At 56.0% G+C, this 26,963-nt stretch overlaps 3 protein-coding genes across 11 annotated transcripts; all 3 read right to left on the bottom strand.

Moving 5' to 3' along the window:
- Positions 1 to 351: 351 nt before the first annotated feature.
- Positions 352 to 11,721, bottom strand: PCYT2 (phosphate cytidylyltransferase 2, ethanolamine). 3 transcript variants are annotated; one of them, XM_054846442.1, is made up of 13 exons: positions 11,535 to 11,717; positions 10,931 to 11,019; positions 9,978 to 10,139; positions 8,043 to 8,109; positions 7,467 to 7,551; positions 6,369 to 6,413; positions 4,838 to 4,976; positions 4,123 to 4,205; positions 3,857 to 3,934; positions 3,196 to 3,261; positions 2,864 to 2,929; positions 2,308 to 2,396; positions 352 to 1,620 (listed from the first exon to the last, which is right to left on the bottom strand). In XM_054846442.1, exons 1-13 carry the CDS (start codon positions 11,603 to 11,605, stop codon positions 1,530 to 1,532), a joined length of 1,131 nt encoding a protein of 376 aa, XP_054702417.1. In that variant the 5' UTR covers positions 11,606 to 11,717; the 3' UTR covers positions 352 to 1,529. The 3 variants fall into 3 exon arrangements, with proteins under 3 accessions (XP_054702417.1, XP_054702418.1, XP_054702419.1); XM_054846443.1 differs by lacking the exon at positions 6,369 to 6,413 and having other exon boundaries at positions 11,535 to 11,721; XM_054846444.1 differs by lacking the exon at positions 9,978 to 10,139 and having other exon boundaries at positions 11,535 to 11,720.
- On the bottom strand, positions 11,583 to 16,777 carry SIRT7 (sirtuin 7). The gene is made up of 10 exons (XM_054846441.1): positions 16,645 to 16,777; positions 16,432 to 16,569; positions 15,742 to 15,846; positions 14,678 to 14,748; positions 14,500 to 14,572; positions 13,359 to 13,457; positions 12,644 to 12,880; positions 12,320 to 12,400; positions 12,035 to 12,141; positions 11,583 to 11,936 (listed from the first exon to the last, which is right to left on the bottom strand). The coding sequence occupies exons 1-10, from the start codon at positions 16,738 to 16,740 to the stop codon at positions 11,735 to 11,737; spliced, it is 1,209 nt and encodes a 402-aa protein (XP_054702416.1). The 5' UTR covers positions 16,741 to 16,777; the 3' UTR covers positions 11,583 to 11,734.
- Positions 16,778 to 16,907: 130 nt separating this feature from the next.
- On the bottom strand, positions 16,908 to 25,776 carry MAFG (MAF bZIP transcription factor G). Of its 7 annotated transcripts, none has more exons than XM_054846771.1 (4): positions 25,641 to 25,776; positions 21,257 to 21,318; positions 20,773 to 21,168; positions 16,908 to 20,189 (listed from the first exon to the last, which is right to left on the bottom strand). In XM_054846771.1, exons 2-4 carry the CDS (start codon positions 21,290 to 21,292, stop codon positions 20,130 to 20,132), a joined length of 492 nt encoding a protein of 163 aa, XP_054702746.1. In that variant the 5' UTR covers positions 21,293 to 21,318; positions 25,641 to 25,776; the 3' UTR covers positions 16,908 to 20,129. The 7 variants fall into 7 exon arrangements, with proteins under 7 accessions (XP_054702746.1, XP_054702745.1, XP_054702740.1 ...); XM_054846770.1 differs by having other exon boundaries at positions 16,908 to 18,803; XM_054846765.1 differs by having other exon boundaries at positions 16,908 to 21,168; positions 25,641 to 25,775.
- Positions 25,777 to 26,963: the final 1,187 nt, after the last annotated feature.

The raw sequence follows: 26,963 nt of genomic DNA, 5'->3' as shown, positions 1-26,963 counted from the left end.
GAGACACGCGCCTGTCCCGTGCAAATTCTGCTGCAATTTTAGAGTCCAGACAGCATAAAGCCACAGAACACAGCAAAGCAAAGCCCCCCTTCACGTGGTCAATTTTCTAGTGAATTCAGCAAAAACCTCCTCCCACAGTGAGAACAAATGGCTTCTAGCCGGAGTGATCCCTAACCCCTGCGCCAGAACAAACCCATCGTACCCCAGAGCTCCGGCTGGGCTGCCCGAGGGCAACGAGCTCGTTCTCGGGGCACAGCTCCCCGCCAGGAAAAGCTGCGGCAGAAGATTCTCCAGCCAAGGTCCTGGCCCATTTCTGCTACCTGGGCTCGAGTCCCAGAGAGACCATCACACGACTCTTCAACATTTTATTAATGATCAGCAACAAAAGTTTACAACAGAGAGAACAGAACCGGCGTGGAAGGACCGTCCAGCACAGCGCAGGGAACAGCCCAGGACACCTGCCACAGCACCCTGGAATGTAAGAGGCAGAAAGGGGCTCAGCCCAGCACCCGTCTTCCTCAGGCCCTGCACCTCCCCGTAGGGCACGTGCACTGCGCGTCAGCCCTCAGAAAACAGCCACGACATTTCAGCTGACAAGGTCCCTCCCTTCGGTAACTCGTCAGGCACAAGGTGGACTCCAGCAGCGGCAGCAAGCAGAGCTCTGAGCGCGGGGTCCTGCTGCCTCACGCCAGGAAGAGCCTTTTCAAAAGCCCCCAGGGTCGGGGGCCTTTTCAAAAGCCTCGTGTGGAGAAACCCCTCGTCCCGCCAGGGAAACCGCAGAACCGAGGGTCCCAGTGCCACCCACCCCTCTCAGCAGCTGCCGCGCCGCTGCCTGTTACTGGGGCAGCAAACGACTCGCTGGCACCAGTCGCAGCTGAGAGAGGCTGTGTCCGACTAAACCCGAAGTAGTTTTGGGTCTGGCACTTGTGCAGGGGCAGCACGGCAAACCCCAGAGCACGGGGCCTGACGGCACCTCCCGCAGCCGGCACGCCGATGGCCCGCTGCCCCTAACCGAAAGCTCGCGGGAGGAACCGCGGGTGCCGTACCCCTTCCCCGGGGAGGCCGTTCTCGCCAGTCTGTCCAGCCGCCCCCACCACTGCCCCAAGGGCTGCTCTGGAACGCAGACTCCGGTCAGGACAGACAAATATGGAGGGGCAGAGGGGGCTGGGGTGGCTGCTCCATTTCCCTCCTACTAAAAGCCAGAAATGGCAGAAGGTAAAAGCACATCAACATGTTAAAACATTAGTTGTAATTAAAACCGTTTGTTGGGGTTTTTTTCTTTTGTCAAATCTTCTCCTGGGAAAGGGGATGGGAGCTGATTAACGGAGGAAAAACTAGGCAGCAGGATCCTGACTCGTTATGTCTGCATAATTAGTGCAGGAGGAGCTAGGACAGAAGAGGGTAGGACAGCGCATCCTGCATGCCGGCAGCGGTGTCCCCGTTCAGGGGTCTCCTCTCGAAGAGCTGCCTGCCCCTCAAGAGGGTGAGGCTGCGGTGCTCTGCGACCCACACATCGGCTCTCCGCTGGCCTAGTGCTTCTCTTCTTCCAGTCTCTTCATGGCCTCCAACACAGCCAGCTCTTTTGCTTCCTTCTTCTGGTTCCTAGCTTCAAACTCCAGCCTACATCAAGCACAAAGTGCCATGAGATGCTCAGCCATCCGTATCTCTAGTAAACTAAAAGCACCTGGAGCAGGGGAGTACTGCCTTCTCCTACGCTGCTTTGTTCTGGGAGTACTTCCGAAACCTCACCAGGAACCTGCGGGCTCCTCTTCGAGAGCCAGCACCCAGAGCTTCCCACAACTGTTACCATCACTGCAAAGTCCTATGCTCCCACACTGCCCAAACGCTACTTATTGCTCCCTCTGCGGAAGATGCTGCTGGAGTAGCTTGATCTGACCTGGGACAGACCACTGGCCACAATACCAAAACCGAATTTACCACTGACCTGAGCCAAGGCCACTGAAGGTGAAGGGCTCAGGCCTCAAAGAGCAAACTCTGAAAAGCAATATGCTAAATCCCCAAGAGTACAGCAAGGAAATTTTTTCATTAATAGAGGAGGAGGAAAAATAATAAAATGTGCTGTGAAGCACATTCTGACATAGTAGCGTTTAGCTGTTCCTTTTCCTGTACAGTCCAGTACATCCACATCTAAGCAGCCTGCCCAGGCTGTGGAAGATGAAGGACCAGTTCACTGATTCTGTGCCTGCAGATAACCCCTTCTCTTCCTGTTCCATCCCATTAATTAGTCCTCAAGACAAGCTTGGACCGAACAGTATGCGACAGAACTGGGAGATGAAGAAAGCCAACCTGTTCTTGATGATTCTTTGCACAATTAGATCCGTGGTGAGATTGCTGCCACTGTCCACCAGCTGGAAAATGCCACGTCTCTTCGGTTCCTGCGAACAAACACACCAGACTCAGCTGTGAAAAACACACAGGACTTCTGGGAGCAGAAGCCACGGCAGGTCCTGTGGGCCCCCAGCCGGGCAGGACACAAACCGATCTCCTAGGAGGCAGAGTAAGTAAGTGCTGAAAGCAAAGCTTCACCTACATGAGAGCTGAGCAAGGCTGCCCAGGACTGACACAAAGCAAAGATTACAGGATTTCTCATTCTGCCATGAAGGCATCAGAAACAGGCAAAACAAAACAGTGACTAAAAGAACGGAGCTGTTGTGAATGATTTACAGGCTCTGCTGCAAGTAGCTGCCCTCAGGGGTAGACGAAAAACAGCATCACCTGCCAAGAGCTGGTTTGGGTAGCATCCTCTGCAATACAAATTCTCAGCTCAGGAACGTGAACAAAGCCATGCTGTATCTATCAAATGCTGACAAAGAAGCACAGACGACAGCAGCTAGTACCTCACCTCATACGGATCAGAACCATCCTTGTCTGGCACCACCTCAGTCATCCCATGACACACGAGCGTTACCTGGCGAAGGACACAAAGTCGCTGACAAGATCCCAAAGGTGACAGGGACTTACTTTCCCTGCCACTGCACTCACTGCAACATAGCCAGGAGATCAGCAAAGACACCCCTCCCGTACCGGGCTTGGCAGTGCATCTGGAGCTCCCCGCAATCCTGCTGAGCAGGACCACCTCTCTTCTACACGCCTGTGTTTTCCTGCACCGCTGTAGCTCCCTGAGCACATCCCACCCCAACATCTTCATGTACATCTATACGCAAAGACTCTCACCCTGAAGTGATCCAGCAGATCAGCAGTGACAGCATAGGGGGCTCCAATCACCACTTCCGAGACATACTAGAAAAGAAACCAAGTAAAAAGCCCAGATTTGAAACAAACAAAAAAACCCAAAGGCCAGTCTGCGTCCTAAACTGACTTGAGCAGGTCAGCTGGTTATATAGAGTTAGGAACACAAATAAGGGAACAGGAAAGTGGGTTTAGCAGCCACTGCTTGTCACACAACATCTTTTTGTTCCACTAAAGAATATGCTTTCTGGCAGTGCGTATATAGCAAATCCAAAAGTTAATTGCTCAGGGCTCACGTTTCTGAGCCTCCCCACAATTCTTTCCCAGGAATTTTCTCCCCTGCTGCAGGGAGCGGAGAGTTTTCTACGAGAACACGGCTGTAAAGCAGAGCAGCACTCTGCAAGGTATCCTGCCTTTTCACTGCCGATGGAACGGAGGCGGAGGGGTTCAATACCTCAGGCTAGCCAGGACAACAGAGGAGCCTGGGCGTTCTTCCTGAGAGCACACCAGCACCTCTGGTAGCCTAAAGCGATCAGCCCAGGCTTTGCCTTCTCAGTGCACACCAAAGAACACGTGCAAGATTGTTGGTTACAGGTGAACACCACCCAGCTCTAGGCAACTTCTGGAACAGCGCAGAGGCACTTACCCTACAGGCCAAGACACTGAGTGTTCTCTCATGGATGTTCATGATGGGATAGTTCTTCCCTTTGTAGCGATTTACTTCCTAAGACAAAGCACCAGGCACAGTTAGAAGAGTGACAAAGCAACACCCTTTCCCTCTCACTTTTCTCACCACATGAAAGTCCTGTATTGGCCAACACATCCCTTTTCTGTCTTACAGAGCACAGCCCGCTCGTTTCAGAAAGAACAGGGGCCAAGCTGCTCTGTCTTTGGACAAGATTATACACAGACCTGATCAAAGTGCAGCCCAGCAATGATGTAGGGCTTCTCTGCCAACTGGTGAACCTTCTCCAGGAAATCTACATGCCCAATATCTGTAGACCTGTTTAAGGAATCGAAGCCAACAGGGAAAACAGGGAAAGAAAGACAGAAACAGATGCACTGAAAAACCACAATGGGAGAAAGGAATCTCAAGGATTTTATTTTTGCATTACTCGTTGCCTATGTCCTAAGAACAGTTGCCTCCTCCCTCCTCAGGCTCCACAGGTTCTGGGCAAATGGACTCAACTTTGCCTCTGTCCAGAATCTCTACCTGTTGCAGATGTTCTGGCACAAAGCCTCAAAGACTGTCCTAGGGATGAAGTGTCTGCTCCAGATGCCTTGTGCAGTCACTTGGTCTATGACAGACAGTCCTCAAGAGGGACTAGAGTGTGATCATGAGAGCATGGAGAGTGTCCACCTGTCTTCCTGAAACCCTCTAACAGCCACAAACCTCTCCAGAGAGGAGCTGTAGCTCCTTTCTCAGTGTCTTGTGACTAAGAAGCTGCCAGTAAGAACTCCTGCCTCCTCCTTCACATGCACACCTAGGGAAAAGAAAAAAAGAAGGGAGAAAAAAAAAAAAAAAAAAAAAAAAAGAGGCAAATATCCTAGTCTGGTGCCTCAAAACATGAAAACATCAAACAAAAAGACCAATGCTACTTTCTTGACAAAACAGAGTCAAGGATACGGAACAGGTCAAAGGCTCCGGCCACGTAGATGATAGTGTCTCCTGGCTGTGGTTCCTTCCCTGATGCAAACTGGATGATCTTCTGAGATGTCTGTAGGAACTGCGAGACGCCAGTCCAGGGACTGTGACCCTTTGGCCCCTGGGAAAACACACACCACACACGTTTCCTTTTCAGGCTCTAGGAGGGGGTTTGGACAACACACAGAATGCAGCTGCAGGCAATTTGATAGCCTTAATTAATTTGCTAGCCAGTATCACAACTCTTAGCAGCTTGGACTTTCTACATTCCTGGCACCAAACAGTTACGCAATCTCATAAAAGCCCTTTTTGCTCTATCAAACGCAGTCTCAACCGTCCCCTCAACAGCCAGCTAAGGAGATGCGGAGAAGAAAGCTCAGGAAGGAGGAAGGCAACAGCGCAGTCTCGGATTTCCAGGAGAGGCAAGGCTTGCTAAGGGAGACAACACACAACCTACCTACGCTCCTCTCAAGCCTTAAGGCAGCCCACCCATCGCCTGGCCGGGCACGCCAAGCTGGGAGGGGATCACCCAGAGCTCCAGCAAGGGCCAGATCCCAGCGCCCATGAAACCGGAGACGGAGCTTGATCCCCGCCGTGTGGCAGTTTTGGAAACAGCCACCGAGTCACCCGCTCCGGCCCCGGCTTCGCCCCACTAAAGCCATCTGCTCTGCGAGACTTGAAAGAGCAAAGACAACTCAGCCGCGACCAGGACCGGCCACAGAACGGCAGCGTGCGGAGCGGGCTCAGCTGGCAGGGCTCATGCAGGTTCCTGCTGCCCAGATATTCTCCCCAGATCCAAGCACCAGGAAACAGCCATGCTGGAGCAGCAGGCCCCGTAAAGCCTGCTCAAAAACCCGACACGGTGGAGAACAAAAAGGCTGATTCCGCCTGGTCAGCAAACCCCCCGTGAGTAAAAAAGACTTACTCAAGCCGTAGGTCCAGGTGCTCCTTAATCAGGGATAATCCAACACCCAGGAAAAAAAAGGGGCTGATAGCTCTGTAGAGGTAGCCCAGGACGTGAGCTAGACATGACGGCAGAGAACCCCAGGACTGCTTGGCCACCTGAAGACCAGGCATGCGAGTTCTGCAGTCCAGCATGCCAGCTACGTGCCAGCTACACGAACACTTCCCAGACCTAATGCAACGCCTTTACAAACACGAGCACTGAAAGGAGCATCCACAGAGGCTGTCCTCAGGCTGAAACAGTGGGCACTTGGGTCCCAAAGGAAGCGGCAATAAAGGATTTACAAGCAAGCCAGAAAAGCAGCAAAGGCTCAATGGGCGCAGCAGCTCTATGGCGTCGCTGAAGTACAGTTCACTCGCTGGCCCCGTGCGGCCACACCTGCCTACGCCGCTGACTACGGCAGCCACTTCACGGGGGCGGCAGACATTTACTGAGGTTACTACTAAATGTGGGGGGAAAACCAAGCCTGCAACACAGGCCAGAAAGCACATTTGGAATCCTTCTCAGACAGGACAACAACCAGACGTCCACGACCAGAACTCGCATTACCTTCCCAAAGTTGTCAGTGTGCTTCCGATAGTCTAGGTCCTCATCCTGAAGGGAGATAAAGAGTCAAAATGTTTAAGCACTCACATAGCTTGTCCAACCAAGAATATGCTTGTGCATGACAGAAGTGCCGCGAAGTCCAAGCTCAGACTGCGCACCATTGATCCCTGGCACTGAATGCTGACAAACTAGTTAATATCTAAACCAGAATCATGTTCCAGCATGAGTCAGATGAAACGTGTCCTTATCTGATCCCAGCCTGCCATCACACAGTTACGGTGGTTCTTGCACAACCTGCAGACCTGATAGCATTGCACACCTACGTGCTCCCTCAACTGCACGAGGCCCTAACAGGACAGCGTCCCTCCTTCTTCCAAAGTCACTCCACTAGAGACGGGCTCAGATCTCTGCAGACAGCTGCTAGCACTGCGCCAGATCTTGGTGTGAACTGACATATTATGGCTAAGCCAATCTAACAGCTCAGCACACTAAAAGATCTCCTTCTACCTCTGAGTGCTCTTCTGGGTCCCTTGTCTTGTCCCTGCTGTTATCCAGGTGATTCCATTCACTGGACCGCTTGTTTACCAAGTCAATTCAACTCACTAACCAACATAACACTACTTCCTTTATTTTCCTTTGGTTAGGTTAGCTATCTACCAGGTAGTGCACTGAGGAGACTCAAGAAAGGTCTGATAAGACGAGAGACAGCAGAAGGCAGAAGCATGCAGCTCAGTGGGAAGGAAGAGGACTTTCCAATTCTGGCAGCGCTGGGCTGATAGATCGATGTGGCCACACTATGCAGTTTCACCCTTGAAGAAGCCATAGGCTAGCCTGTAGTTCCCATAATGTTCCTGAGGGATCGAAGCTTTTATCCCCCCACACCTTTCCAAAGCAGTGTGGGCTGAGATCACACTGTGATCTCAGACAGGCTTAAGCAAACATAAGCAGGTTGTTTTGCTGCCACTGCCTGTAATCAGCTTGCCAGTTCTCCGTGCACCTAGGAGCCAGACCCAGGAGCTCTACTGCCATTTGGGATAGCAAAAGGAAAGAGCTGGCATATGCCCTGGACTCCAAACTCCCACCCAAAGCCCTCTGACTCACTATGTTGCTGTGGTGAGCCTTAGTCATGAGCAGCATGCGGCCAACGAGGTCGGTAGTGGACACACCTTGGGTGCGTTTGCATTCCCTGCAGGGAGACAAGCAAAGGATAAAGCAGAAGCCACAGGAGCATGTGCCTCTTTCTCTTCCCACCATTACCACAGGAACACCTGTGACACCTGATAAATCCAAACCAGGGACCATCCTGAGAAAGTCTTCCTTCTACCTGCTCCTGATATATAGTGTTCACTTGCTGAGCCTCTGCATCTTCCTCACGCCACAGTAACTGCTCATAAGAAGAAAACTTACCTTGCACAGACTTCCCAACAGAGCTAACTCGCAGTGAGGCTTCAAGACCAGAACTAGCATCTACCGGGAACAGGAAGCCCCTGCCAGTCAGCTGCTAGTCTGTGACACTTCTCGGAAGCCAAAGTGGTGGGCGCAAGCGAAGCTTGCTTGTTACAGCATAACTGAAGTGCGACCTGAAGAGAGCTGTGTTTCATCTGACTTCCCTTCAGGGCACAAACTCCCAGAAACTCTGCCCAAAGCAGGATAAGAAGGTAAGCAGCAATGGGTTACCTGTAGCGCCCCGCTGTCTTCACTTCCTCATAGGTATCCTTACCATCTATCGTTAAGGTGATGTCATCTGCGGAGAGAGAAAAGCCTCAGAACTGCGCCCCAAGCCCTCCTGCACTAAAGCTGTTTTAGAACGACAGCAGTAGCTGAACAGGTCGAGCACGTAAGCCAGACTAGAACTCCTGCAATCCAAATCCCTGTGCATACATGCGGGATACGTCCTGCATCCCGTGGAAACGCAAGGGTTTGCAAGACTACCCTATCTGTGTAGACAAGCATATCCCTGGATGCCCAACACCACTAGCCATCTGGGTCCGCTCTTTTTTAGATAGTCCAGAAAATCTGAGCCTGTTGCCCTTGCAGCGAATCCAGCAGCAGGAATGACTGAAATATTGCCTGAATGACAATGAACAGCTACCATCAGTCTCAGTGTTAAAAAGCACTTTAATCTTAAATTCTTTAGGACTGGCATTAGCCAGTGGTTCACGTTACAACTTTTTCAGTCAATTAAGCAGTCCTCCAACAGCCAGTTCTTCCCCTCAGTGATGGAACTTCTACAGTGACGTCAAGCTATCCTTCTACAGAGTTAATTCTGGTTCATCTTTGGCATGGTTCCTAACTCACTCTACAAAAACACCTCTCACCTGCTTGTAGTGATAGTTTAGAATCTTCACAAGTTAAAACCTAAGCTGGCTTTCATTTGGCGAAGCAGCCAGCTCAGAGTGCGGGCGCTGGCAGCTCACGAGCGCTCTCATGCAGCTGGGTGGCACGCTCCGGGAAGCTGCGGAGTTCTCAAACCCCACACCCTGGCACCTCAGGGCATGGAGACAGAACATGCTGCAAGCACAGCTCTGTGTGCCAGGAGAGAGGCAGAACACAGGTTTGCTGTCTATCACCTTCCCAGTCAAGCTCAGCTATTTCAAAACTTATCTTTTGCACAAACACAGCCTGGCAGAACTGCAGCATGCAAGGGTATTATTCAGGTAGAAGTACTGAATGATTTGGCAGAGGGGATAAACGCAGCAAAACTGGAGCAAAGGCCATGAGCGCTCCTCGGTTACCGTAATCCCTCACCAAATCTAGTAAGGGGTCGCATGCCCCAAACACACGTTCAGGGCAGGCATATAAGTTAACAAGGAATTTGATAATCACCCTGTCCACGTGAAAAAGTGTATCTATCTTACGGAAGATTAATGATTTATTTACACATAATGAAATACTGGCTTATCAATAGCAGGTGCTGGGATCGGATGAGGAAGGATACGTGAAATGAGTACAAAGACCACTCGTGATTAAAGCAACAAAATACCTTCAGAGGGGTAGGGAGGAGGGGCTGAGGCTGAATGAACAGGAGAAGCAGTCCCAGGAAGGGACAGAGTACACAGGTTCTGTTTCCTCTGAACACTGCTTCTCTTCAGTGACTACAAACTGAAAAGTGGTCACATTAAGAACCAGGTCTCTGACCACACGGTCAGCTAAGCCCTTGAACAGCTTATCAGCTGGATAAAGAGAGAGAAGCTTTTCACATCTGATCTCATCCCAGGATAAGTAGTTATAAACATGATTGTATTTCTGCACACTTACCTTTTTAACAGCGTTTTTCACGTTTAAGTTTTGTAAATTACTATTTCCCGTATGCACAAATTTCTGCTGGTGCTAAGGGCAACCTGAGGATAATTGTCAGATAACATGTTTCGCCTTAAAACCGCGAGATCTGGCCGCTCTTAGGGTGCCTAGCACATGGATGCATTTCTCCAGAACACCAGAACAGCAGCAGCCGGACTGCCCAGCGCGGGCGTTGGTAAGGCAGATACACGAGGTACCCTCTGACGGCCAGCGCTGGCCAGAACGTTCCTCGGTTGGCAGCAGGGAGACCAAGAGCACGCAAGCCCCGGAGGGCCTGTGTTAGTACAACTGTCACCTCAGAATACCACTCACCACCGTGCACACAGAAGTCACAGTTATATTTGTCCAGGGTTTCCAGTGTGGTGACATAGGGAGCTCCTGGAGCAATCTCATCCACCCACTTGATGGCTTGCACCATTTTGTACCTCTCCTCCTGTGTAAAGACAGGGGGGCCCTTGTGCTTGGCAATCTCCTCTGGGCGAGAAACAGAAAAACCCAGTTAGAAGCATGTACTGCAGCTACGAAGACTCTCACCTACAGGAGCCTCACTCATCTCACGGCTGGGTGAACTTCACCACGGGCCTAAGCTCTGCTTGGAAACGATTTGCCTTAGAGAAGGAAGGCCCGGCTAGATCAGAAGAGATTTTAATTCAGTTGCATTTCTTAAGTGTGTAACAAGGGCCCTGGGATTCACTTGGAAGGCAAAAGGTCTCAGTGCCTCCCTGTACCCAGGTACCTCCTCCTGAGGGGGACTACCTGTGCCTCCCGAAAGCCCCCCGGACGGAATTTCCCCCTTTAAACAATAGCTTCATGTTATTCTCAGTTCATGCTAGAAAATACGCATCCATAAACCAATTTAAAATCCACCTTCATACACAAGAACTAGTTCCTAGCACTTAACTTTTGGATGGGCTTGAAACGAATTTTCTCCACGCAGCCATTGTTTGGAAATATCAGTTCTGCAGTTTGCACCAGCAAAACCAGACTGATTTTTCAACCGGTTCAATTTAGAGCACAGAACACAGATCACCCCTCAAACGAAGCCTGCAAGCCCTGACCTACCTAACCCTCACTCCAGAGAGCATAAAAGGGGCAACTCCACTCCCCTACCCGGGGAAGGCACACTCCTCTTTTGGAGGCTGCTGCCCCTTGAGATGCAGGAAGAAGCCTGCTTTGTATCAGGATATCCCCCCGTTCTCTCGGGGCTAACGTCGCTGGGCGATTCTAGAGGCAGCAGGAGGTGAAAAGCTGAGAAAACCTCTTACCATCTGTGTGGACTCCAACAATCAGATAATCTCCCATGGCCCGAGCCTGGCGTAGCTGGTTCGAGTGGCCATAGTGCACCATGTCATAGCTAGAAAGACAACGGCCCCGGTTCAGTCTGGGGACACAAGGGTGCACGTTGCTGGGAAGCTGCAGGAGGTGACCTTCCCCCTTTGCGGCCGCAGTGGGAGACCTTCCCCACGGGCTCCAAGGTTTAAAGTCTCTCTCTGCTGTGCAGCGACTGACGCGTTTACGGCTGGTTCACGGGGGAAGAGGCGGCGGCGCTCCGTCACGCTGCCGTAAGCCTGCCGCAGCCCGCGGCCGGAGAGCGGGGTGCCGGCCGACACGGGTCTCCCCCCGCCCCGGGGCCGGCTGCAGTCCCGGGCGCTCGGGACCGGCCCAGCCGAGCGGCGGCGGAGCCCGCGGGCGCTCCCGGCTCGGGCGGGGTCACGTCCCGCGGCCGCACGCCAGCTCCGCCGGGAGGGACCCGCTCTCCCGCAAGGGCCCGGCCCGCCGCGGTCACAGAGAGCCGGAGGCACCAGCGCAGCCAACACGGTTTATTTCTCCGGGCGACGCGACAGCCCGCCCGCCCCCCGCCCCACTCACCATCCGTCGCACCAGACGCGCACGGGCCGGTGCGCCCCCGCGCCGCCCGCCGCCGCCCCGTTGCGCAGCATGGCCGCGCTGTCACCGGCGGCGCCGCCCGCCCGCAGCCGAGCGAGCGGGGCCGCCGCCCGCCCCGCCCCGCCCCGCGCCCGCCCCCGCCGCCATCTTGGGGCGCGTCCCCGCCGGCCCCCGGCCCGCCCTCAGTTGCTCTTCCTCCGCCGGGCGCCCTTGGCGCAGCCGCGGCCCAGCCAGCCGCCGGGGCGGGCGGGCGGCTCCTCCTGCGGCGGGTCGGTCCCCGGCGGCGGGTCGGTCCCCGGCGGCGGGGCCACCGGCTTCCGCGAGTGCGTGCCTTCCTCCCCGGGGCGCAGCGGCTCGGCCAGCGCGAAGATGGGGTCCCGCGCCCTGCGGAGACAGGCCGAGCGTGGAGGGGGCTGCCGGCCGGCCCCGGCCCCGGCAGCCCCCGGGCCGCGCAGCTTCCCCCCCCGCCCCGGGCCGCTCACCGGTCGTAGCGTGGGATCTCCAGCCCCAGCTCCTCCATCAGCAGCCGCATGACGTCGTCGCAGCGGCCGTGCAGCTTCAGGGCGGCCAGGTCATCCTTCGGGGTCCACTGCAGGAGCAACACCAGACCCGCAGCTGCAGGCGTCTCCCCCACGCGGTCCCCACGGGCAGGTGGGGCTCCCTGCCCGGGATCCGGCCCGTGCTCGGGGCCCTGCACGCTCCTGGGCAGACAGGCTCACCGCAGGCTGGCAGCCGTTTGGCCCAAACCCCGGGCAAAAGGCTCTCACCTGCAGGTTCACGATATACAGCTTTGGACGACGAGTCGGGGGCTTGCTCATGCACCAAAGACGTGGGTATTTTTTCAAAACCTGCCACAAAATAGAGATTATCAGTACGGCCAAAGGCACGCGTACCTGTGAACCGTATCAGTGAGAGGAAAAGGAATGTATTACCAGGAGGGGAAAGAGGGAGGAAGAGAGACTATCACAGATGGTGGGCGAATCCTGACACCAGAGTTTACAGTTGTCTGTTTGGGAGGAGACTGCTCAGCACCAAGGTGTATCACCAAGAGGGAATGCTGCTAACAATCTTCACCGAGTCTCTAAAGTTACCTTTAAGCTGGAACCCAGACAAAGAATCACATCTGCTTTGCTTGCAGCTTCTGTTGCTGCTTCCCAGTTCAGGGGCTGCCTCAACGTCCCCTTCTCCCCAAAGTGGACGATTGTATCTCTCAACTGTGCCCCACACTTGTGGCACATCCTGCCAGTGTGATGCCTGTGCAGGGCTGTGCGCTCCGTCACATCAAATACTCGCACGTACTCTCTGTTGGGTGTACAGGAAGTGCAGACCTGATGCAGGACGAAAGCAAAAAACCCATTACATCATTAGCATCCAGCCCATGAAACACCAGGAGCCAGCCACTTCTCGAAAGAAAAGCACTTTTTGGGGACAATACGTTGGAAGCAGTAGAAGGGATCATCAGGGATCAGATGCTAACTTGGAAAAGTTTGGAAAACCTCCGCTAGCAAGTGGAATTACGGGGTGCCTGTTGGCTATGCAATAGCAGGGACCGCAGAGAAGGTCTGAGGAAGAGTAGTCAGAAGCAGAAGGCTCTAGCAAGTACAGAGAAAAAGCTACCGACTTGTACAGGACACTTTGTTTTGGTGCTTCCTAACTACTTCACCCCAAACCTGATGGCCTGAAGATAGGAACTAAGCAGTGGCTAGCCCTTGTACTAGCTCTTCTTGAGCTAGTGAGAGATAAATAGTTTATGTTATCTCTTGTGAGGCCACTAGACAGTAACTGTATCCTGTTCTGGCCACTCACCTCTATGTACATGTTTCCATGAAGCTCAGATATTGCTGCTCGGGGTAACCCACTCCGCAGGTGCAGCCCATCACAGTTTTGAGACACCACATGCTGCACCTTGAAGAGAATAAAACACTGAGCTAACACACAGGCAGAAGACTCTGAAGGTATTACTCAAATGCAGGTGACACGTATGTGTCTGTCCTGGTTTCGGCTGGGATAAAGTTAATTTTCTTTCTAGTAGCTGGTGTAGTGCTGTGGTTTGGATTTAGGACGAGAATAATGTTGGTAACACACTGATGTTTTTAGTTGCTGCTGAGTAGTTGATGTGTCTACACTAAGTCAGGGACTTTTCAGCCTCTCAGGCCCTGCCGGGTGCACAAGAATCTGGGAGAGCGCAGCCGGCACAGCTGACCCAGGCTGGCCAAAGGGATATTCCTTGCCATATGACATCATGCTCCATGTGTAACTGGGGAAGTTAGCCAGGAGGTGGGATCCCTGCTCAGAAACCAGCTGGGCATCAGGTGTTTTTTTTCTGCAGGTGGTGAGCAATTGCATTTGTGCATTACTTGACTTAATATTTATTATTATTATTATTCTCTTCCTTTGTTGTCCTATTAAACTGTCTTTATCTCAACCCATGATTATTTTTTTTTTTTCCATTCTCCTCCCCATCCCACTGTGGGGAAGGGGTGAGGAAGTGGCAAGGAAGCGGCTGCCTGGTGCTCAGTTACCGGCTGGGGTTAAACCACGACAGCCTCAATACACACCAAACAGCCCCATACATCAGAGCAGAACTAAACTAGAAGAAAAGCATAGAGAACAGACCTTTGTGAGAGCTAAATGAAAAGACTCTTCCTGCTAAACAGAGGTCTACTAGGCCTGGCTGACTTTGTGGCCAGGTCCCCAGGCCACCCTCACCAGGAGGCAAACACAAGGTGTTAAAGAAAAGGCACCACGGGAAAAACTGCCAGAGCTACAGTCTGGAGCTAGCTGAATGAAGACTCGGCCGTACATGAGCACGGATGCTTTTTCCTACGTGGATGTGTAGCCACCTGAGTAAAAACAGCAGTTAGGCAATCTCATGAAAAAGTTTTTTTCCCCTGTTGGGTTTTATTTACCACACTTAAACAAGCGAGATGCGGAAGAAATATCTTACCAGGTTGTGCTTGTGCAGGCAGGCAATGCTCATGTGGGTGAGCGTGGGCTCTGCCTCGCTCAGATCTGTAGCCCTGACAAGAAGCAAGGGGAAGAAAAAAAAAAAAAAAAGTTGGAATTGTCATTAATCTGTCCTTCAGTATCAGCTCTCTGCTACACAGCTCAGAATGTCTCCTTACCTGATGCTCCTGCCCTTCTGCAGCAACGTCCATATCCCATTAGGGCCTCTGTAGTCGGGGATTGAAGCTGCCTGTGTTATCGGGAGGGAAAAAACAAGGCCTGACGGGAAGGTTCATACCTCTTCTCCACAAACACATCAACCCGCTCTCACCCAGGACAACCAGATACACCTCATTCACGGGTACGTTTTCATTCACTCCAAGTTTTCTAGCGCAGTGGTTCCCTTGTCACAGGAAAAACTGCTTTTCACGTTTCCTCTCTCTAGCATCTCTCCTCCTGCCTTACAGCTCTCATTTTCACCTCCAGTATTTATTTTCTCCAATTTTACCATTGTGGAATCCCTCGAGAACTCTTTTTGACCCTTGGTGCTTCCCATTTGCCTACACAGAACTCAATTCTTGAACCTTTCCTTATTTTCACCAGACTCTGACTTCTGGTAGCTTGCACTCAGCATTCTTTAGCACAAAAAAAAAAAAAAAACAACTTGTGACAGTGGCACTCATACACCCTGCCCAGAATCATGCTCCGTATCTGCAGAGACGGTAGAAAAGGGAAAGAAAAATAAGGTTCCTATCTCAGAGTTCAGGCAAAGGTGATAAGTGACACATTAGAAGAAGCAGAACCAGATTTCCGCTCTCCCAACAGTGGCCACTGAAACCAACCATTTCTTAAACTGTCATTTATAAATTCTAATAACCAGCAGCTATTCCTACTTGTCCATTAACACAGAAAATGTTAATTAGGTAACTTGTTTTTAGGTTTTACACCAAAAGTAGTTGAAGATACTTGAATGAATTAAGACTAGCGATCTTCTCGTTTAAGAAACACGTTCTTCACAGGGTCACAGAGGTGGTGTGGCCTCGGAATCTCTTGGGCAGCAGGCACAACCCCAGGATGCAAACCAGCAACTGTCTTGGTCACAGTTTGCAGTGCGGCAATGTTAACATAGCATCCCAGGCTCGTAACACACATCATGTAGTCATTTGGAAACCACAAAAAAAGTCCAAGCAACACCGCAACACTCCCGAAAGAGGTCCAGCCACTCACCCCCAAAGAATCCTACCGTACTGATCCCGGCTCCTGTATAGATGACAAGGTGCTTGGCATTCCGGACAGCAGCAGCCAGCTCAGTAACCTTTCTCTTTAACTCCTCTGGTTCGTCACATACCTGGAAAACACAACTGAGCAAGTTCACACGTTTCCAAGATACAGCACATCACCGAGTCGGAAGGAACAGGGAGCTCCCTGGAAATTTTAACATGGGCCTAGCCTAGCCAGAAAAAGCAACACAAATGTTATCAGAAGTGGTTTCTAAATAAAAAGACACGGGTGTTGTCCCTGGGAGATGAAGGGAAAAAGCTTTCCGGATAGCAGCACGTGCAGATCCGTCCTCCCAAGAGACGTACTCACAAAGCACACGCGCAGAAAAACGTGCGCATTTGGAAACACGTGAATCTGGCAGCTGCGGAAAGTAAGGCTGAGGCGGAGAAAAACCGAGGGCAGACACCGGGGGCCACAACCTCGGGGCCCAGAGGCGTTCCCGGTAACGCGGCACAGCGGTTTTTCACCGAGGCCTGCCGCAGCCCCAGAGCTCCCCCCGCAGCAGCCAGCCCGGCGACCTCAACCGCCACCGGGGCGCAGGGCTCCTCTCCCCGCGACAACCGAGCAGCGGCTCAGGGGAGGCGCCGCACCGCCCGGCCGGAGCTGCCAGCCCGCAGGCCCAGCCCGAGCCCGCCGCTCCCCCGCCGCCCACCTCCTCCTGCCGCCGGCGCAGCCGCTCGCGCCGCTTGCGGCGCCGCTCCAGCTCCCTGACGATGTCCTCGCTCTCGCTCAGCACCTGGCACTCCTCGGGGCTCCGCTCCGCCGGCGGCTTCCTCCAGATGCGGGACACCTGCCCGGTACACACGGGTGGTCACGGCGGCCCGCGGCGGCGGGGCGGGCCGGGCCGAGCCGTACCGTACCGTACCTGTCTCCGCCGGTCCCGCTGCTCCTCCTGCTGAAGGATCTCGGCGCGCGCCGCCGCCTTCCGCTCCGAGCGGCTCAGGCTGCCGCCGGCCGCCATCGCCCCGGAAGCGCCCCACTTCCGCTGCCGGGCGCCCCTCGGCAGCGCCGCTTCCGCTAACCGGCGAGAGCGGCCGAGCGCCACTTCCGGCGCCGTTGCCCCCGGGTGCAGCAGCGCCCCCCGCGCCGCGGCGGACCGCGCCCCAAGGAAGCGCCAGGCGGCGGCTGTTTGAAAGCGCTTTATTGTCACGTACAAAACAGCGGCGGCCGCGGACGGACACTATGTACAGCAATAAATAACGCCCGCCCGGCCCGCCGCCCCGGGAAATAACTTAGCAATAAATACCGCCGCCCGCCCCGCCCAGCCCCCGGAGCCCCGGGCCGCGACAGGCCCCGCAGCGCGGCAGCCCCGGCCCGCACAGGGCGGCCCCTCACCGGAGCCCCGGGCGCCTCAGGCCGGGCGGGGGCCGAGCCCGCCAGGAAGCCTCCCCCGGGGCAGCGGCCAGCAGCCCGGGCCTCGGGCCGGGGGCAGGACAAGCCCCTCCATCCCGCCGCCCGGCCCGCCCCGCTGGGCAGCCGCCCCTCGCTCCGGCCGCAGAGCAACGCCCGCCGAGGCTGCGCAAGGCGGGAGGAACTTGACACAATTCACCACAGATACACAAATCCCCGCGGCGCGGGGGACACTCCACGGGTTCGCTTTGTGGGCGGGCTGGGGCAGGGCCCCCTCCCCAACCACCGCAGTAACGGCACCAGGAAAAGGAGAAAGAAAACACGACACCCTTCACAGCAGGAAACCAAACGGACGAGCACCTCAGGAACAAGAACTGTCACACTCCAGAACGCTATATACGAGAGAGAGGTCAACGTGACGGCTCGGAGCAGGGGTGGCCTCGCGCGGGCACAGGAACCCCGCTGGCAGGGGACCGGGTCCCCCGGAGCAGGACGGGAGACTCCTTGGACACTGCAGAAATACATCGCTCAGGGTCCAACACTTCACTGAGAACAAAACCAAAACCAATGCACTAGCATAGGGAAGCAGCACTCGTGAGGGGACCGCGTCCCCGCTGACACCCGTCCAGCCCAGCACCCGCAGAGCTCGTTTGCCACACGCACGCCCTTCAGCCGCGGCCTCGCACCTGCTCCCCCCTACGTGACGCGTCCTCATCGAACACGCTCGGAGCAGGCTGGGGCCACAAGCTAGCAAGCACGGCACAGGGGAGGAGAAAGGACAGCGTTAACATCTGGGGGAGTCAGTGCTGCGGCCTGCTCTGTCCTCCTGACTCACGGTCTCGCTCCAAAGCGGCGCAGCCTTACCAGAACAGCACGGCCGCCACCCAGCAGGCATGGAAAGACCGGGACATTCCTTGCTGCAGAGTACAACGGAAGCAAGGTCACGATGGCTGCAGGATTGCCCTCACTGCCTACTCGTTGATGGGGCCCTCCTCACACCACAGCCTCCGGCCCCAGGGGCTCAGCTCCTACCCCAGCCCCATACACAAAACCTTGGCTGCTCACCCTGCTGAGGTCGGGCCTCCAGCTGGGTTCAGAACGGCTCTCTAGCCAGGTTCAATCTCAGGCTGGCTCCAGGAGGGACAGGGTTGGGACTGATGCCCCAGGACAACAGGAGGTCTCCGTGTTTTGGAACATCTCACCTCTTCCAGGCACCACATCACCAGCTGGAAGACAAAAGCTACAGCCCAGAGCTCTGTGCTGAGTGCTGCTCAGTGCGTAGCCCATCCAGTGAATGGCTGGGAAGTGGCATGTCAGACACTGCAGCTCAGAGAAGAGAAAGCCCAGGGCTGGGAGGGGGAAGCCCGGAGGCGACGTTCTAACCCGCTCCCTGTTCAGGAAGTTCACTGGGAAAAGTATCCCAAACAGCTTTCTCCCTAAACTCCCAATCAATCAGTGCAAAGCTGATCTCTCCCTCCAGCAGGAAATCCCCACCAACTATCTGTTCCTCTCCTGCCACATCGCAGCTTTCATCAGGTTTACCTGCTTCTCGGGCCAGAGGTCTCTCAGCCTGGTCTGTCTCCTCCGCTCAGGAGACTTTCGGCAGCCAGGAGATCACATGGACTTCACCCCCACGTCCTATTTCTCTAAACCAACTCGGTAATCAGCTCAAACCTTTGGGGAGGGGAGAGGGGGATCAAAGCGTTTGTGGAAACGGAGCCTGGCCACAAATAGCTTCTCAGCTGTGTCACAGCTGTAAGTCTAAGGACTCTTCCAGCACCCACAGACAGAAGCTGCACCAGGAAAGACAGCAACCATGCCACCACTTAATTTTCAGCAATATGCAGACACTCAGGACTAGCGCTGGTCCCGCACTGCCCAGAAGGCAGGCAGACTTGCCCCTCTTGTCAGATGAGCCACAAGAGCAACATAAATTCTGACCACAGGATCCAATTCCAGAGTTAAATCCCATTGGTCTCCTCCTAAACTTGGACAATTCTCCCTTGTGTTACTTCTCTACCAGCTTTGCTGGAGGAAGGAAAGCGCAACGTTCTCCCCATTCAGGTAACTGAGCTACCTGGTGTTGGCTGCTCAGCAAGAGGCCCGAGCTGCCCACGCTCCTGCAGCACGCCTCTGCAGAGAAGCGTTTTCTGGGCAGGCATTCACTACTTAGTTGCACCAGCCATTCGTTTTTGCCTTCAAAAACAGCAGCACCTCTGCCTGTGCGCCAGAATCCTCCTGGAGAATTCGGAGGGATGCAAACTCAATCTCTCGGTCCAGCTTAGAGAAAATGATGGCAGCATGAAACAACAGCACATGGCAAAGGCAGCCACTGGCGGCACCACACCACAGCGCCACGCAAGAGCTCAGAGCGCGCTACACAAGGGGACACAACGGAAGCCAGCAAGGTCGAGAATAAGTCACTTTTGGTACAATTGCAAAAAGATATCAAACAGGACTTGCCACTTTTTTTGTCTTTTTCTAAGTTTTATAAATAAAGTCTGATAACTCTTTATAAAAACTAACCTCAGAGCCACAAACAGTTTGCGGGAGGTTCACGAGAAACTTTAAAATTATTTATTTATTAACTTTTAACTAGCAAAGTCTCCGAGAATATTTCCCCATTTATATGGTCAAATATTCTCGCCCTCTCAGATAAAAAAGCTGACTATAAATACGCTCTCTCTTCTGTCTGATTTTAATTTTAAACTTAGATAATTTAATAACTCTTAAAACGATGTTTCTCTCTTTAAATAAAGGGCTATTTAACCACATAAACTGGTCGTGTAAACCATCACACTAGAGACACTTGATACCCTCAAAACATGGGAACAACTAGTGATTTTGGTCTTGTTCAGTGCAACACATTAGGCACAAAACCGGCCTGCAGCCAACACGGTACCTCCCCTCCCTCCCCTGCAAGGGCCCTGTCCCGGCTCCTTCCCCGTCGCTGGGGCAAGGGCAGGGCACGACTGCATCTTCCTTTCCACCACTGCTAGTTTACACGGCTAACGCAACGGACGTCTGAAGGAAACCCACTGTTAGGGCACAGAGGCACACCTAGAAAGGAATAAAAACCTATTACACAGAACACCCCAACTGCAACTACGGGTACCGAATGAGACAAAAGCAGCAGGTTCAGGCGCCTGGCAGTCGGGCACCGAGATGCACCACCTGGAAGAGTAATGAAGTAAAGCCTTTGGAAGCGATCGAAAATTAGGGTTCCCGGCCCCCAGGAAGAAAGCCTCCCCCCGGACCTTCCCCAAGCCCTTCCGTCGCCCTGCCATCGGCCACGCTGCACAGACTTTCTTTGGCTGGAAAACCAAGATCTCGCAGTCTGTCCCACGGGCGCCCGAGGGCTACAGACTGCTGGGTGGGGGCTCTGTCTGCACAGGACAAGGGACGCATCACCACTGCTCATACCAATCTGGACACAACAAAATAAAACTGGAGTGATCAGCAGGCCAGTCCTGGGCCAAGTAGAAGGAACCCGGACCCATGTGGGGAGGGTTTGTGCTTTGGGGATTCCAGGCTGGTTTTGTGCCTAATTGCCCTGCACAGACAAGCTCAGGCAACACTCGCTTCACTAAGACCGGGCGTCCGTTTTGGATTTCACTATTGTGATGACACTAGTAGTAGCAACCTTGCCAGGGACGAGGGGCCCCATACTGGAGGTGAGAGGCCCCCGCACAGGGGTGACGGGGCTCCGGGCCACGGTTCTGGCGAAGTTCTGGAGAGCCTCGTATTTGGAGCGGAGAGCATCGAGTTCCATTTTCATGCTGGCGTTCTCGGAGGCCAGCTTCTCCACTTCTTGCTGCAGCTCTGCCTTCTGCTTCTCCAGTTCCTCCTTCTGGGTAACACGCTTGACTCTGCAGCTGGCCGCGTAGCCCCGGTTCTTCAGCGTGCGCCGACGCTGCTTCAGCTGGATGATCTCCTCCTTCGACAGGCCCCGTAGATGCTGGTTCAGCTCCCGCACAGACATGGTCACCAGCTCCTCATCTGTCAAGCTGGTCCCATTCTCGCCTGGCTCCCGCTTCACCTGGAAGAGAAGGCGGCACAGACTCGTGAAACCTGGAGTGGTGCCTGCACCCGCCACCCGCACCCCTTTCCTTCACCTGCTGCTTTACCTTCAAGGCCTTGTTTCCTTTGTTGGGGGTCGTCATAACACGACAGCCTTGTCAATCAGGTTCTGGAAGGGAAGGAAGGTCACGTTAGCCCCCCGGGACGCAGCAGAGCCTGCGACATTCCTGTGGCAGGGTCCGGCAGCAACGCCCCGTGCTGCTGCACATCCCACTCCCCCCCTCCCCGGACGACGCTCAACAAGCACCCGACTGAGCTGGACTCACAAGCGGCAGATTCTGTCCCTGAGCAGAAACTGCTGCCCTTCCACACCCCTACTCCCACGGAGACTTTGTGGCAATGCTGGGCTTTTTTGGCTTGGGGTGGGGGAAATTAAAAAACTAGGAGGAGTCAGAATACACGGAAGCCACATTTTTAAAAATAGCCTGGCAGGCAGCAGGCTGGGTCCAGAGCACGGCTGCTCCGGGCCAGTCATGCTGACTCAGCACGCTGGCACTCTGCGCCTCTTGCTCCCAGCCTCATCCTTGTCACTCCCAGGCAGAGCGAGGCGGCCGGTCGCTCCGACACACCCTCCCAACAGGTGCCCAAGCACAGCCCAGAAACTCCCCAGGACAAGCGTCCTACCGGGTTCTAGGGGCCCCTGAGGACCCAAACCAGTTCAGTTCAAGAACACACGACCTTGGGCAAGGAGCGCAGGGGAAGCCTTTGCCTCCACAACACGGCTCGTTGGGCATCCTGCGGGACGGGAGAACACCACTGCTGTGCTCACGCCTATCCAGACTTTTTCAGCTTCCCAGGAAAGCGAGCACATCCAGGTTCAAGTCAAAGTTCTGCACTCAACCTTTCCCAAGGAGCAGAAGGACAACCTCATACTGCAGCACAGGGAAGCATGGGGGCACACTGGAATCCCATCACAAACTTGGGCCGATGCCTCAGCAGCCTTCACCTCTCCCGGACGCACAAAGCTGACCCCAGCGATAGGTCTCTTCTGTGAGAAAGTCCCTAGGAGAGAACCACCTTCTCCCTCCCTTATCTTCAGAGCCAAGGCATGCACATAAGAAAACAAAGACTCAGGGTGGCCAAAACCAGAGGAGAGCAGACTCCTTCACTGCCACGGAAGACAGGACGTCAGAACTGGTAAGAGCAATTCCCAGGCCTGTTTTCACAGTGAGTCATACCCCAAGCCCCTGTTTCTGTCCCTACGTACCTCCTCCCCTGAGGCTTTAGTTCAGAGTGCTACCACGCTGCCCAATGAATTAATCTGCTCGGATATTGCTCAACAGACATAGCTGCGCTTCAAACAGCCAGAAACTGCACGCCTCCTTAAGCGAGGCAAGTGTTCCTGTGCAAGCGCAGTCTACAAACATGTCTGTACGTTTCATCTCTTCGGTCCCAGACAGCCAATAAAAATTTTTTCTGCTACTGCTTTGCTAAATGTAAGAGGCACTGATGTACAGTTATAGCCAAGAACCAAATGCACAAGTCAGCAAATGTGAATTTATGCTCTTCTAGCAGCCGTGGCACAGGCTCCCCGCAATGCATCTACCACCTATTAGAGGTGAACGGGGTCAGCATTCCCCAGAACACCAGCAGAGATGTTCCCAAAGCCTCCAGCCTGCCAGGACGTAGGCTATTTATACCCAGAGGACAATGCTCCTTCCAATGAGACGTCCGCTACAACCTGACACTGCTGGTGTAGAAAGGGTCCCTTTGCCATCCAAGGAAGCTGCAACAAAGCAGGCTAACACAGGACGGACAGCGCACAAGCGACTGCCTCATAAAATCAATTCTTCACTCTTTCCCATACCGTTGTATTTCTTTCCTCTGCTCCTACTTGGCAAACAACACGTCTGCTGGGAAAAGGGGAGAAGGAAGGGAATAGCTGTGGAGACCAAAGTGACCCCTGCAGCACCTCTCTGCACCGTCCTCTGGTGAGCCTAAGGAGCCAAGGGCAGGTATGGTCAGCAGGACCACGGAGATTTGCCCTGTGTCACTAAAGAATTTCCAGATGCCTGGCAAGCACTCAAGCTTCCTTCATTACAGCAGAGCTGAAATAAACCAAACAAGGCAACAAACATGCTGCATCAGGCAGGGTACGGGGAAGGGAGCTCCTTGGGGCAGACTGAGCAGTCAGCAGGGGTGCTCGCACAGCCCGGACCCTGCAAAGGCAGCGACTATGACTTCTGCTAAAGCTGAGATGGGGGTGAGAGAGCTATCAGCAGACAAGAGACTGGTCCCAGTCCCTGACAACAGCAATTTAACTTTCCTGGAACTTTAAGAGTCAACAGCAATTTTACCCAGAGGAATCCAACCTCCTGAGGCAGAAGCCTCCCACTACAGCCATCAAAGCTGTAACAGGACCGGCCCCAAAAGCACCTGGTGATCCCACCGCTCCTCGTCCCCCTTCCTAAGGGGATCAAAATGAGATGCAGCAACACACAAGTCAGGCAGTGGAATAGGAAGAACAACCTGGAAACTAGCCGTTGGCGATTTTCTGGGTCCTGTTTGAAGGATCAGAGACAAGGCTATTTGGCAGCTCGCACAGAGGACACCCAGAGAACTGGCACCAAGACAGAGACCAAACTTGGCCTAACTCTCCAGACTGCTGATTGCTCAGCTTTTGATAGCTTCCTGAAGAAAGATCACACTGGAAGTGCCAAACGCGATGACTGCAATGAAGAAAATGCAGCTTCAACACATTTCCCCAGAGCTCAAAAGGCCTGAACTCAGCACAAGCGCAGCCAATTCTCTCCTCAGCTCAAAGGCAACACAAGGGAGCTGACAGCACCGCGCATGATTCAACGCAGGCCCCATTCTCCACATTCCTGATCGCGGAACCGTGCCACGAGCCCCGTGTAAACACGGTGACGTCACCCGTTCCAGCGCAGGCTGGCCCAGAGACGGCGCTGGGAGGCAGGAAGAGAGGGAGACCCATCCGTAGGGACAGGGAGGCAGAGGAAGGGGCTGTGCTCCACAACGGGCTCCGCAGCACCAGGCGGGCGGAGGAATGTGGTTTGCTGGCAGCAGTTGGGCACGCCGCACGAGAACTCTCTCCCGGTGTGGATTTCATACTCTGTTTATTTGCTTTCTTGGAACTAGCTCACACAGCCCTCCCAGGAATACAAACACATCAGACGACTCCCCCCCAGTTACGTATGAAGTCAGGACAGCACCTCTCCTGTGCCCCCCTCCCCTGGGGAGTCCCTGGTGAGCTCACATCCAACCCAGGGCACTTTGACAGCAATTCTTCCCTCATGGAACCCGCACGCCCAGCTGGCTTTAACTCTCTTACACAGATAAAGAGAAGAGCTGGCTCTCGGAGACCCCTTCCAGCCTCCTTGTAGCGCCTTCCTCTAACCGCGCAGCTCAAACATTGCGTATCCTGGGCAGAGACGTCCCCAGCTCTGGGCAGCAAGACCCCTCCGTGCACGCACACGCACAGACGCTCTGTGTCAGTCAGGCGTTGCAGCCTGCTCCACAGTTCCGCTGGAGAGGCTTGCTGCCCACCGCAGGGAATCCGCTCAGCTCCGAGACGCTGCGGCGCTGAGCACCGAGCAGACCCACAGCCCCAGCCCCCTCCTGGTGCCCGCCGGGCAACGGGGGCACGCAACAGCCGCGTCCCCTCGGTCGCCAGCTCTGTGCCAGCCGGCAGCGGGGAAGCGTGGCTGTCCCGCCTGGGCCAAGCCTCTGCGCGAGGAAGCGAGCGAGACGCCTTCGCGGCCCATCACCCTCTCCAGCCCTGCGCCTCCTCTCCTCAGCCGGAAAATCACCTCGCAAGAGCAAAGCCCGCGGCGTGAGCCGGGTGGCCGCAGAGGAAACCCCCCCCGGAGCCGCCCAGGGCCGCCCGGGCCCGGCGGGGCCCTCGCACCCGCCCGCGGCAGCGCCTCCGCCCCTCGCGGGAGTGGGGGCCCGGGCACCCGCTGCGGGCCAGGCCGCGCCGGGCTCCGGGAGGGGTGCGTGGGGGGGGGGGGGAAGGTGTGAGCGCCCGGGGGCGCAGCGGGGCCGGGACGGGCAGGCCCGGTCCCGGGGCGGCCGGGGCCGGTGGCAGGGGCGGGACGCGCCCGTGGTGGCCGCTGGCGGCCCCAGGAAGCGGCGGGCGTGGATGGGGACAGGCCCCAGAGCGGCGGCCCCGCGCACCTGTTGCTCGACCGCGGGGCGGGGGACCGGGCGGGGCGGGGGACAGGGGCGGGCGGCGCGGCGACGGGGCGGCCGCGCCCCCGGAACTCCCGCCGTGAGTCAGCGGGCGGCGGCGGCCCCGCGCGGCACCCGCCAACCCGCGGCGGCCCGGGCCACCATCCCGGGCCCGCCGCGCCCGCCCCGCCCCCGGGGACCGGCCCGCCGCGCCCGCCCCGCCCGGTGCCAGGGCCGCGCCCGCCACCTGAGCCGCGCCCGCCGCCGCCCGCCGCCGCAGCCGGTGCCGGTAGCGCTCACCTCCTCACGGAGCCGCCGGGGCCGGGCCGGGCGGGGAGGCCGCGCTGGGAGGGACCGGGACGCCGCGAGCCGCCGCCGCCGCTGCTCACGGACACGTCACGTGATGTTTGGGTCACGTGGCTCCATTCATGAAGCGCCCGGCGCAACCGCCCCGGGCCTTAAGGGGGACGCGCATTTCTGTCGGAGGCGGCGCCTTAAAGGGGAGGTGGCGGCGCGCGCCCCACGCCTCCCGCACGCAGCGACCCGCTGCCGGCGCGCGGCTCCGCCCGGCCCGGGGCCTGTCCGGGGTCCGGGGCCGGTCCGGGGCCTGTCCGGCTTGGCTCGGCTTGGCTCGGCCCGGGGTCCGCCCAGCAGCCGCGGGGGCTCCTTGGCCCCGGCCGGTGCTGCCGCCGTCCGCCGGTGCGGGGCAGTTCCCTGCCCGGGACGAGCCCCGTCCCCGCCGCAGCCGCTCCCCCGCGCGGGCCCGCCAAAGCCCCGGAGGACCGGCAGCACGGGGGATCTCCCGGCACCTCCGGCAGCAGCCTCCGGCCTGGGCGCGCTGCCGAGCGGCCTCCCGCGGCGGAACCGGAGGCGCAGCAGGTGCCGGGGAAGCGGGGGCCGCCCCCTTCGGGCTCCCACGCGTGTCAGCGGTGCTCAGCCAGGAACAGCCGCGCAGCGCGACCACGGGGCGCTGCACCCCCCCGGGGGTGCCCCCCTGCTCCACGTCCCGCGTTTTGACTCGGCTGCAGCGCAGAGGAGAGCACGGCTGCCTGCTCCGGCCTCCTGCGTGCCCGGCAGCACTGGCGTCCTCTCCCCCGGGAGCCCCCACGCCCCCTTTCAGCTGCATCCGCAGTGCCTCAGAGCTGCTGAAGCTGCACGGAGCAGCAAGGTCTCCACCGAAGATGCTGACTTAAAGACGCTGGCTTTGCAGCAGCTCTCCTAGGCGCTGGTGACAGCGCTGAAGCAAGCCCTGGCTGAAAAGCGTTAAGCCCAGGGCTGGCTCTTCTGCTGTGAAGTGCTGCTCTCCTAGATCACGCCTGGCTTGCTCCAGGTGTGTTTCCACCTGTTCTGCTAGAACTGTGGGTCCGTAGCACAGGAATACCGGTGGGACAAGTGGACGGTGCAGCAGTGGAACCAGGCGTACAGGGGTTGAGGCAGCATCATGGAGAAAGCACGCTTCTAAGGAGGAAGTAGACTGGGTCCCAGACGTTCAGCAGCAGCACCGCTGCTGTGCACGCAGGGGACGTGAATTTGAGTCCTGTGGGGCTCTTTTGTAGCCCTTGACAGGCTGGGTGTTCCATCTGCTGTGGCAGCCAGCTTAGTTGCAGGTCTGCAATCACCTAG

Source organism: Grus americana, chromosome 18 (assembly GCF_028858705.1).
Source record: "Grus americana isolate bGruAme1 chromosome 18, bGruAme1.mat, whole genome shotgun sequence".
In the NCBI taxonomy this organism is placed as follows: domain Eukaryota; kingdom Metazoa; phylum Chordata; class Aves; order Gruiformes; family Gruidae; genus Grus; species Grus americana.
This window is presented reverse-complemented; position numbering and strand designations above follow the sequence as displayed.